Genomic DNA, 12,450 nt, shown 5'->3' with positions numbered 1-12,450 from the left:
GCCCAAAACGAATGAAATTCGATTTTCTTGTGGCGTCTTCTGATTCCATGAACTGGATATCCATCTGCGAGTAGTCTGGACTCTGGAACCCAAAATTAGATCAACTGTCGACACCAACTAGATCATTTCGACCGCTCAGACTACTTATTCAAGGGCAGCACGTTGAAATAAAAAGTAGATAGATTTTTCAGTTAACACTACTATAAAGTGAAAAAAGAAAGGAAGAGAGGGATTAGTCAAACCACGCAGGCACGCACCATGTGTTCCATGAAGGGTCCAGCTGACATGGCATGTAATGCGCCAATAATGTGCAAACATCATATCAAAGAGTTTCCTCATGATTCAAACAAAATGTGTTTGGTTCCTCTCAACTGACCCAAGACTTGTTTTTTAAAGGTTTTACTTATTTTTTTCAAAACTGGTTCAGAGGGGTTGGTTTAAGGTCCTTTATATAAATTGGTGAGAACCGTATTGTTACATCATATATGTCACTTTAACTAGAATTGTCGGATTTTACTGCCCCTGGACCAAGAAACTACAAATTGACAGTTCTAGAAACAACCTTCCATGTTGCATTTTTAAGATATGACTCTGGTTGTAGCGGAGACTTGGGATCAAATCCCATTTGCATCTGGATTGGGAAGGGGGGGGGTTATGTGTTTGGGGGATGGGCTACTCATGTAGCCCCTTTGAAAAAAAAAAAGAATTTAAAAAAAAAAAGATATGGCTGTTTCAACTATAAACAGCCTCGAATAACAGTTGTATGCCAATTTGTTTGGTCAACCCAAAACATCTCAAGTACAAATACAAATGGTAATTAAACACAAGCTTGATCAGGAATATGAGAATACCCAAAACAAATGGTACTTAAACACAAGCTTGATCAGGAATATGAGAATACCCAAAACAAATGGTACTTAAACACAAGCTTGATCAGGAATATGAGAATACCCATCTCTTCATAATTATATATATATAGTGTTGGATTAAGTATTGAATCCACCTGACAGAACCTTATATAGAAGTCAAGCTTTCTTTACCTTATCAACTGATCAACTCAACTAAAAGAAGCACTTCTCTAGACTAGATGACTGCTATGAATTATATTTTCTATGCCTACTCTTCATCATGATCTGAGGCACTTCTCAAGTTATCATGGCAAGTGATGACTCTGCAAAAGTAAGTGAATAAAAAATCAATTAAAATATTAAAAAATATTTATCTTCTAAGCCAAATTAATTGATAATTCGGACATTGGATTAGTGGGTCCAAATTGAGTCGTCAAGGGCCAAACCCAATATAATTTATTATATAAACAAAAGACCCCAAATTAACCAATCCATTATTTTAGGCATGGTTTTCAAACCACCATCGACCCGGATGGTCGGACCGTTTGGGCTAGGAACCATCCAGGCAATCGGTTCCATTTTACCCCAAACTCGATCCTTGACCAAAAACTGTTGAATCAGTCAACAATCCTTTGACTCGGGCGGTCAAATCATCGATCCGTTCAATGGTTTATAACCATCTTTTATTTTTATTTGTCAGAATGGCCAATTCATTCGAAGCAGATGATCAAATCATTGACCCAAAAACCGGTGGCCAGAACGATTCCATTTTCGAATCGTTTTTTAAAATCATGATTTTAGGATCCAACTGTTTTCAAATTCAAGCAGATTTGAATCATCAGTGCTAGGAATTTCTAATCTGAGGATGAGTTCTGACTTGGCCCAACCCATGTTCTTTGAGAGTGAGAAAGGTCAGTACCAGAGCTGTAAACCATGTCCCTGGAGATTAGTTTCCTGTAGATTGGGCTGAGTAGGCTGGAGGCGGTAAGGATTTATTTGAGGAGAGAGAGTAGAAAGCTGAAGCATATTTCTCCCCTGCTCCTCTGCATAAAGCCCGAAATGATCCAATACTGTATGTTCCGTACTCCTCTGTTCCATCAGTGATTGCTGGTGCTCCATTGCCGCTTGATGCTCTATAAGCTAATTAACCACAGTCTACAACAGTTAACATACAATACATTCTTATCAATAGGACCCTCTAATTAAAGTGGGTCCAATACAAAAGTTTTTTTGCATCAGAAAACAGCGGATGGCAATGGGCGGGTTTGGGGAGGGTTTTGTAAATTCTACATCCTATCTACCTCCCTAAACCCCCCACTTCATACCCGCCCTAAAATTTGTAGCAGGTTGGATTATGACAATCCAAATCCTTTCCGCACATTAAAATGTAAAACTTTCTCCGCATTCAAGGATTAGGGGTGGATTGGATTTGGAATTCATATCTAATTTCTTATTATGTGTTGTCATATATAAACAATAAATAAATAAAATAACACAAATAAACAACAAAATTTCTAATTATTTGATTAAGACATGTAGAAAACACACAAGCAAGGAATCATCTTTCACATAAAATTTAAAATATGACTAAATTCAACACTTGGTACATAAAGTTTATATGCTTTCCTACAATATGTGGGTCAGGTAGGATTGGGTTTAGTCTAATACTGTACCTTATCTATACTAGGTTGTAGAATCCTAAAACCCATCACTACCCCAAAACCTATCCTTCAAGCAAAAAAATCTGCTCCATCAAAGAGAAGTAGGAGCGAATACCCACCGGGTAGGGTAGAAATTGCCATCCCTACTGATTATTGTGCATTGAGGGCTCCTACACGGATGCCACTTTTTAGGATCACTTGGGCTGATTACATTATATATACACATCAATCATACTAATCAGGTAATAGAGATGATAATCAAGTACTGACACTGTGACCCTTAACTTGGGTTGGGTTAGCCCGAAATCCAACAATTGAAGTTTGGGTTAGAGAAGGTATGAATCCGATTTAACTTTGAATTGGGTAGGGTTGAGGCTTTATCCAACCTGACCCAACTCAAAATTGACTTAGTTTCATATTTTTATGTACAATTATTATATAAACATGTATCTATACAAGTATTATATATATATAGATGTATGCTTATATGTTTATATGCAACCATGCATCTATGTATGTATCTAATTATCTATTTATAATATATCTGAATGATTGTCTAAAGCATGATGATTATGTCATTTTAGATGTAATAATGTTAAAATTAAATTAACCTCAAGCTTTGGTTGTAGAGAAAAGAACATTTGACAGATGGAAATGGAGCAGTTGGATAGCCCGATCCCAATCCAATCCAACCCCAAAACAGCTAAGGTTGGGTTAAGGTAGACCTCAACTCGGCCTGACTTGCACCCCTACCTTTAATCATCATTCATCAGTATCACGTGTCAAATACCACCATTTTCATCAACTGACCTCAACCCGAAGTTTTAAGCCTCCAATCCTAAACCCTAAATCTTAATAGTAACCCAACCCGACCTTCAACTTTACCTGTTCAACCCTAACCCTAGCCCTACCTAAAATCCTTCAGCCTTAACCCAATCAACCCGAAGTTGGTTTTGGGTCTGACTAGGCTCAGGTTAGGTCCAACCAGACCCTTGGGTTAGATTCGGGCTGATCCGGCTCAAGTTGTGACCCGACTCCCACCCCACCCATTTTTGGAATTACAACTTGTTCAACTATTCGTTTAAATCGGGTTCGGGTTTAAGTTGAGCATCTCATGGACCGACCCATTACCATTCTCCTATCAAGAGTTGTACAAACTAAAAAGCATACCTACTAGCTAGCTGGTTTAGAACTTACACAACGGTACAAGTGACTGTTCTGCTCCTGTAATATTTGCTCCTGTCGCCATATATATAAAATCAACAAACAAGATGAGAGAGTGAGAGAGAGAGAGAGAGAGAGAGAGAACTTATTACTCATTTAGTCATTAGTTATTACCTTCCTCCGTAGGTTGTCCAGCTGTTGTTGCAGGAGCTGATTCTGTATGTTCAGTGTGTCATCATAAAGAAATTGAAATCAGGTGTTCTTGTTAAACTTACAAATGTACAAGCAAACCAAGAGTGGATTAAAATTCCACCCTAAATCACTAACGTTAGTGTATTGGGTGCTTATTTTCTATCATCTTTCAACGAAAAACCATCTGATTACTGGCGGTTTTAGAGTTCAGACAATTGAATCAGAAAATTACCTTCCTGGCTCGAACCTTGTTAACAGAATTTTCTAGTTGCTCTTCAAGCTGATGCAAGTCGTTATAAGGTAAAGAGGCCAAGTCCTCTCCGGCGAAGTGTCGCATGCTTGCCTGTAGCCTGTCCGTCTCGTTTTTCATCCTCGTCATCTCGCTGTATACTAGCTGAAACAGTTCAACAAAAATCAAAACCACAATTTACAGAGTCTTATTGATGGTTTTGCTTTTCTTAAATCATCAAACAAATGGCCCAAAATCTCTCTCTCTCTCTCTCTCTCTCACACACACACACACACACATCTATAGACTATCAAGATCAAGACTAGTCTACCTGGTTATCATACTCTTGGATACGAGTTCCTGAGACCTTTTGGTACCTTTCGATGATTTGTTGCATGCTGCAGCAGACAGAAGTAAATAACAACTCAAGTTAAATACACAAGTAGTTAATGTAATATTGCAGACATCTGCCTTTATGTTTGACTTTTTCTTTGATTTGTTAATATAATATTTCTTTAGATTTGATTTGTTATTAAATGATATTAAATTATTAATTAATTACTTGGAAAATTATATTCACTTATTTTATTTGGGAAATGGGACCAACTATCCATATGATAAATTTAGATTTGACTTTTTCTTTGATTTAAGAGACCAAATTGGGTTTGATTTATAATTTATAATCCACTTTATGTAAAAGAATGGGATTATATGGTAAGGTATTGAGCCTTTTGAGCCTTTTGCTTTAGTAAGTTAAGTCAGATTTTATCTGTTATTAAAAGATATGATGTAACTTTTAAACCTGAGTTAAAATTTATTCATTCATTTTCTTAGTGGGAGGTTTAGAACTGGCAATTGGGTTGGGTGGGTCGGGTTCGGGTTGGGTCAAAGATATTTTGGGTCGAATTTTGGGTTGGGTTGTCAAATGCTAGATTCTAACCCTAAATTTTTGGGTTAGGATTGACCCATGGGTCAATTTGGGTTATCTCAAAAAATAACTGAAATTTAAAAAATAAAGAAAAACTACATGAAAATGCCAAAATTTAAAGAATTAATCTTAAAATTTTAAATATAAAATAAAAAAACTTGAATATTTAACAATTTAAAGAGTAAAAAATAAAGAGTAAAGACCAAATAGAAAAAAATTAAAGAGTGGAAACTTTTAAGAATGCATAAATAGTCCCAATTAGGCTTGACAATCGGGTCAGCAGGTTGACCCATGACGCAATCCAGCCCAATCAAACCCAGTTTTTTCCGGGTTGGGTCAGGTCGGGTCATTCTCACATTCAGGTAGCTAAATATGAGACCCTAACCCTGTTTTTTCGGGTTGGGTTGGGTTGGGTTGGGTCAACTTTTTGCCAGGTCTAGGGAGGTTAGCCATATTTTTTAACATGGTTTTTGCACTGTCATTAATCTGAATGGTCAGACCAGCCCAGAAACTGGCCAAGTAACTGATTTCATTTCACCCTTGAACCACCTTTTATTAGAAAATTGTTGACTTGATCAGAGAACCGCTGATTTAGATGGTTGAATCATTAAACTATTTGAACCGATGGACGGTTTTCCAATCAATTTTATTTTTTAATTATTTTTTATTTTATATAATTTTTTAAGTATATTTCAGATAATCCATTTGGACCATTAAAACTTTGTTTTTGAAAGAGAAGTTCCTAAATCGATACATATATACATGCATGCATTAATATGGGCACCGAGTTTTCTTTAGCTTGGAAGAAGTATAGAATGGTACATAAAGAATAAATCCACAATAATCTCATCATTTTTTACATACAAACAAATTTTGCACTCTACATACCTGAACCATAGTATCTAAGTCATGACAAGTGTTTTATTTAGCATCTTTACTATATAATGCTGATACTTGCTTTGCCTTTGGCTTGATGTGTTCAAGCCATAATAGTTAAAACTCAAAATATTTTAATAGTTTCATATAATATCAGTGCTTGGAAAGAATCGTTACATTGTTCAAATAATTTTTTCTTTAATCTAACGAGTAAAGACCTAGGATCTCTAACTCATTGGAGTAGAGACCTAAGTTAAGCATTTAAAAAGCACAGTAAAAAAATTCAAAATAAATATAAATGTCTTCTCATCTTTCTACCCATTTATCTTTAATTGTGCATATATATACCCTTATACTAGTATATTGAAAACAAAACATAGAAGAATATAATGTATAATATATCTATACATAGAAGAATATAATATATCTATACATGCACCCTATATATCTAAACTTCGTGCATATCTGAGATGCCATCAAGAGTGCAAAAATTCTAAATTCCGAATAATTACCAACTTGCTCGGCTGGCAGAGTCAATGGATATAGCTCCCACTGAGGCACACTGACCTAAAATTTATCAATCCAACAACTGTCGCCCAAATTTTTGACTGTGCTTTAATGGAGACACATCTCCATTGATGTTTCATGAGTGAATCTCTTTCATGATGTCTATAATTAACTTGAATTCTTTTTTAAGACAATTGTATTTTGCACCAAATTGTCCATCTATCTTATTCAATCACATGGCTCAAGGCTAGCAGATCGGAAGGTAAAGTGCTTCCTCATTATAATTCCTTTTAATTATATTGTGACACAACATTGTAAGAGAACATTTATATAGAGAGTATGGGTGCAATCAAATCGAACTTTAGTCAAACAGTTTCTACTCAAGTTCAATTATATATGTATTGCATTTTTGAGTCAAACTCGAACTCATTGAATATTTAATGGAATCGAACCAAGACATGCTAAAATTCAGCCTGATTCAATTACACCCATTGTGCAGAGAACACCCAATTGACTGCACTCCCTTGCAACCCCTAATGAAAAAGGTAATACACCGGCAATGCAAATAAAAAAAGGAGTTCACCCAAATTTATAACTAGGTTTTGTTTAGCAACTAAGTAGATGGTGTTAATATATAGTCCAAATGGCTTATGGACCTGGTTCCTGTCACAGCTGGTCTAACCGGCCGGATTAATTCTCCTATTTTGGATTTTAAAACATGAATTGAAAGGAGAAATCATCAATTAAATCCATACTTAAAAAACCTGGCCAATAAAGCCCACAAAATTAATCAGAACGATTACAACAAAATACAAAAGAGAAGTTAGGCTTTTTTTGGTTTGATAAACAGAAAGTTGAAGGTAAGTTCTTAATAAGTTTTATGAAATTCCTCAATAACTGTTCCTCAACTTTCTTTTTTTTCTCTCTTAATTATTTTCTATCATCCAAACACAGCCTTATTGTACGGATCAATCTGTCGACACACAGTACCAAAAAAAAAAAACTAGTCAAAGAAGAAAGTCTTGAGAAATTTAAGGCCGTGTTGATTTCACAAGGAAAAATGGGGCTGACAAACTAATTAATTATCATCTCAAAGCTGCCAAATTACAACTACGTTAATTGGAAAGAGCAATGATCATGCGCCAACGTTGACGCTGAGTAAACCATGTGAACTATCAACTATATATCGTGTTCATCAGCTTGTTTGGTGCAATAACTTGAAAAGCAAGCTAGCTGGCCATTAATTAATGTTTTGGCCAGTGAGTGATGAACACGCTAGGGTTCACAGTGTTTTCCCAGTTTGAACGTTCCTGTTGAATCATCAGTCAATTGGAAAACATGTTATCAGATGAAACTTTTCAAGCAGATAAAATATGAAGTACACATATATGTTGCACTGAGGATTCACAGAAATTAAATAAGACTAATTAAATGAAAAATCTGGGAAGACATGACAATTGACAACCTGAGTGCAACAATACGATGCATCAGAAGTGAAAAATAGGAAAGCATTAAAGCTATAGCTGTGTAAGAAAAATGAAAAACTAATAAGCTTACAGACCTAGACTGTGAGCTGCAGTACTCGTACATCTTGCCAGAACTGGAGAAGATGATCAACCCAAGGTGGGCATCACACAGAACAGAAAGTTCATGGGCCTTCTTCATCAGCCCTCCTCGGCGCTTGGAGAAGGTAACTTGTCTGTTGGTTGTATTCTCGATCCTCTTGATCTCTATCTTTCCTCGCCCCATAATTATCAAACAGTGGAGGGTTGTCTGTCTTCTTGTTAGGGAAAGAGAGAAAACAAGGGAATTTTAACCTTTTTCTTCTGCCTGATTTTCCTGCTGGTTCAAGTGTCGAAAACAGAGACCATCGATCAATTGGAGAAATCCCAAGAAGGCAGACAAATGGAGGTTTTGCTTTATTGGTAAGAAAGCTTAATTTGGGTGAAGCTTAAATAAGGATTAATGGGCAGAAAGAGCTGTCATCAAAAGTAGAAACTTAGTTTATGAAAACCCAAATGATTATTTTTTATATATATTTAGATTGTAAAGGAGGAGGTGCAATGAAAGATAGGGAGAGGAGAGAAAGCAGAAACAGAAGGCTGAGAGCTGAGACTGTGTTTCAGTTTGATTACCTGTTGTTGCTTGCTTTTCTTGTTGCTGCACAGTACTGCTTGCAATGAAATGTGTCCTATGTGCTGAGCTAGACCATTTAAAACAAGACAACCTAGAGAGAGAGAGAGAGAGAGAGAGAGAGAGTTTACATGATTTTGGGCAAATAGTAATTCAAAAATCTTAACTATTGACCACTTTCATCTATCTCTCTTAAGATGGTTCTTAATGTCACTTCTATATTTGTTGTTTGGCTAATTCCACCAGATGATGATCCAAATGAGTTAAATTGGGTGATTCAGATGGTTTGCACCATCAATCTACAATGCACAAGCATACCATATGAAATCATCTTCATAGTTATAATTAAGAGGTATTGCTTTCTAGTGGTGACGTTTATGTAATTTTCACCTTGGATTAATTAGTCCTAATTCCAAGCCCTACAAAGAAAGCATGAAGAAAAAGTTCAGTGTGACTGTTAACCACCACTGCCCTGATTTTCCATGCAAGCTTTTCTGGGTGTATACCCATTTGGCTAAGTTGTGCAGATGTTAGAAAACCAGGAATTCCCAAAGAGGGAATTATGTGGAGGTTGGCCAAAACCCTAGACACAATGGGAAACGACAGAGCGTCACAAAGTCTGAAAAGGACTTAAAATTTCCCTTTCTGGTATTTGGTTCATGGTTTTGTCATTGAGCATTATTCGTCATATGGAACGAGAGATAAAAGCGTCAGAGATTCTAGACATGATGACTTTAAGAGTTAAGACTCTACTGGTGTCCTCTCAGCCAAAAGACTATATTACCCTCGTTCAAAATTTCAATTTATTTTTTTAACCATAACCATATAGCTAGGCCTGCAACATCCTTAATTGTCTTGGAATTTTATACTATCTCTGATTTGATAGAAAATAAGATAGAAGAAAGTTGAGAGGAAAGTTCTTGAGTAATTCTGTGAAATTCCTTAAAAAGAACATTCCCTCAACTTTCTGTTTTTCTCTTATTATTATTTTCTATCAGACCAAACACTGCTTTATTGGAATATATATATATGGAAAGACTTAATCTGGTCAATCAGGTTTAGAGTCTTGCTCATGCATGGAAATCAAGATTAATGGTTCACTTCTAAGTTTTGAAATGTCACCAGTGCAAGTTAATTGCTTGTTAATTGCTTAAAATCTCTTCTTCTTAATTGCATAATTGTGTAGTTTCTAACATACTAATATTTTACAATAATCATTCTCTGGAATGGATATTTACAAAAATTTATAACTTGTTTAATTCCATTATCTAGTCACTTTATATACAAAAAGCAGAATGACATCCTGATTTCTCAAGGACACTTTTGTCCATCCAATTTTGTAGTATAAATCTCCTGAACATTTTTCCCTTTATGAAAGTAATTATTATTAGTATAATAATTTGTTTTCTCATAAGCTTGAGTTACAATTTTACCCTTACAATAAAATTCACGTTTAATGATATTATAAGATGATATCTTCTCATTTTTCTTCTCTCAGATACGTTAATGCATAAATTGAAAAGAAAAAATGCAGTCACGATGGAGTTGTGAATATGTTTCATACTTGTAGCTAATCTGAAGGTTTTCTTCTGGCTCCATTTGTTTGCAATGCATTTTCATTAGCACTGTACAAATGCATGGGAGTGCAAACAAAAGGAATCTACATTCTGGTTCACTTTTGTTATGGATTTTACTTTGCTAGCTTCAGGTTTGCACTTTTGCACCAGTGCAAATGCAAATAAACAATTTTGGCATTGCTCAGACAGATGCTTAATCCAAGTATAAGCTCTAAAGGATCTGTGAGTTCAATGTGAAGCTGTATTTCTTGAAGGCTATTTTGGGTATTAAACCAAAATGATCTCTCTCTCTCTCCATGCAAACGAAAACCTAGGTGCAACAAAACATGTGAAAAGTTTCTTAAAGAGGAATGCTAGGCTCGAATGTTTGGTCCCCTCCGTTCTTTCTTGAACCTTAATTTCTCTCTCAGCTTCATGGAATCCCACTTCGACCAGCTGCAACTTTATTGCCATTAAAATCTTCCTCTGCATTCCTACTATCTCTCCTATTCATTCAACCCCACGTAAACGTTTTTAATTAATTACTCTCTCTCTCTCTCTCTCTCTCTCTCTCTCTCTCTAGCTATATATGTAAACAGGTTTAAATTTGAGTTGTGCAGCTTCCAGTCCAACCAACTCGTATTGGATTGTCATAGCCAATCGACCAACCCATTTCTTTTAGAGCTCCTGCCTTCAACAAGGTTCAGTCTCAGTTGTCCTGCTGGCCCAGTAATACACCTTCATGCAGGTGGAAAACATGGAGTTTAGTGAAGGAAGAGGTTATTGAATTCTAAAAAAAAGATTAAACACACACACACACACAAAGAATAATATTGGAATCTCTTAGCACAGTTGCCATATGCAGAAGGAAGTTGGGAAATCAACTGTGTAAATTAACGAAACAAAGGCATATAGACATTAATCAAATAGAGATTTTCTTCCATGCATATATCCTCAAACAAGTTCTTTATAGGAAAGATTACAGTAGAACAATTAAGAGACGCCTAGTTGCATTTTTGGTCTTCTAGTGAACAGATCAATACAACAAAATGGTCGACAAATGACTGAAAAAATCCTACAGCTGAAACCTGGGAAACATTGCAGTGAGAAATCTCACGGGGGATTTTCTCCTACAGAAGGAGAGACGTACGTTTTGGGTCAGAATATACAGGGTACTTCACTTGGGTGCACCCATGATTGTGTCTTAACCTACCCTACAAAGGCTACAAGGGAAAAGGAGAACAATGACATGGGTGTCCCAAAATTGGGTCTCTTTGTGGTCCAAGGTGGTTTCACGTCCACTTCATTCCTTCTGTTTTGGGTCTATGGTCTCTTACTCCTAGCACTAGCAGGCCTTTGAAAAATGAAACCTATTAAAAAATAGTTTTTCTTCTTAATTTCATTAATGCGTATATAGTTTGAGTTTTCAGAAAGCCAATGGATTGTTGATTTGTAGTAGAGAGAGAGAGAGAGAGAGAGAGATGCAAACATAGAATGTTATTTCAACTCAGAAAAGACGTGGTCATGCTTAGAATTAAGTATAGAGAGGCTTATATTTAGGCTTAGGGGGTGTTCTACGATAGGAATGTTTTTATTTTCATTTGTTTTTGAAATCGCCACATCAGCAAAAAAAAACATGTTCTGTATTTTAGTTTTGAGAAGGAAAAATAAGTTGATTTTGTTTCAAAGAAACAAAAATAATACTTGTTTTTGAAACCATCAATGTTTCAAATCAGTTGGCTTTGTTTTGTTTTTGGAACTTGTAACAAGAAAAACAATTCACGTTGGAGAACCCCCCCTTAATTTATTTGTTGAAAATTGCTAAATTAATATGCGTAGAGGCATACCATAAATTTAATTTGCTTCTTCTGAACTTATCTAACACACCAGAGTATCTCATTAAGCTAGGGTACATCTCAATGTATAGTCCTTTTCTTATCCTTAACCAGGTTTTGGAAAGTTAAAATTCTCAATATCAAACCTTCCTTTTTTATATATCTAAATATCTAGTTAAGTAGGAAGAATGGAAAAGAAGATCAAATTTGAACTTAAGTAATAATAATAGATATAAAAAAATGCAGTGAACTTAACTCCTCAGAAAAATGCTTACTGTTTGATTTCCAATTATGGGTTTTTAATACCAAAATTGGAAAGAGGGTCTAGATGACAAAGTATAAGTAAATGGACATTGATTGACTTCTCTAGGAAAGGAGAAATTACCCAAATAGGGGAAATTCTGTAACTTCCTCAGTTGAAAAAGCAAAAATAGAAGAAGCAATAAAATGTTTATGCCACTTCCAAATGCACTACCTATGTTTTGATTTGAATACCAATTGTTCGACTTTATGCAATATTG

The 12,450-nt window shown here is 35.6% G+C and overlaps 1 protein-coding gene across 3 annotated transcripts; it reads right to left on the bottom strand.

Annotated features, from left to right (window-relative positions):
* Positions 1-929: 929 nt before the first annotated feature.
* LOC148848320 (MADS-box protein AeAP3-2-like) lies at positions 930-8,885 on the bottom strand. 3 transcript variants are annotated; one of them, XM_088950369.1, is made up of 8 exons: positions 8,541-8,885; positions 7,967-8,244; positions 4,426-4,492; positions 4,098-4,259; positions 3,848-3,889; positions 3,707-3,748; positions 1,768-1,988; positions 930-1,171 (listed from the first exon to the last, which is right to left on the bottom strand). In XM_088950369.1, coding segments are annotated over exons 2-8 (723 nt in total). In that variant the 5' UTR covers positions 8,155-8,244; positions 8,541-8,885; the 3' UTR covers positions 930-1,170. The 3 variants fall into 3 exon arrangements, with proteins under 3 accessions (XP_088806495.1, XP_088806494.1, XP_088806496.1); XM_088950368.1 differs by having other exon boundaries at positions 7,967-8,384; positions 8,541-8,848; XM_088950370.1 differs by having other exon boundaries at positions 7,967-8,247; positions 8,541-8,773.
* Positions 8,886-12,450: the final 3,565 nt, after the last annotated feature.

Source organism: Nelumbo lutea, chromosome 6 (genome assembly GCF_056320005.1).
Source record: "Nelumbo lutea isolate HS-2025 chromosome 6, American lotus-T2T, whole genome shotgun sequence".
NCBI classification, from domain to species: domain Eukaryota; kingdom Viridiplantae; phylum Streptophyta; class Magnoliopsida; order Proteales; family Nelumbonaceae; genus Nelumbo; species Nelumbo lutea.
The sequence above is the reverse complement of the archived record's forward strand: the minus strand, read 5'-3'. Positions and strand labels throughout refer to the sequence as shown.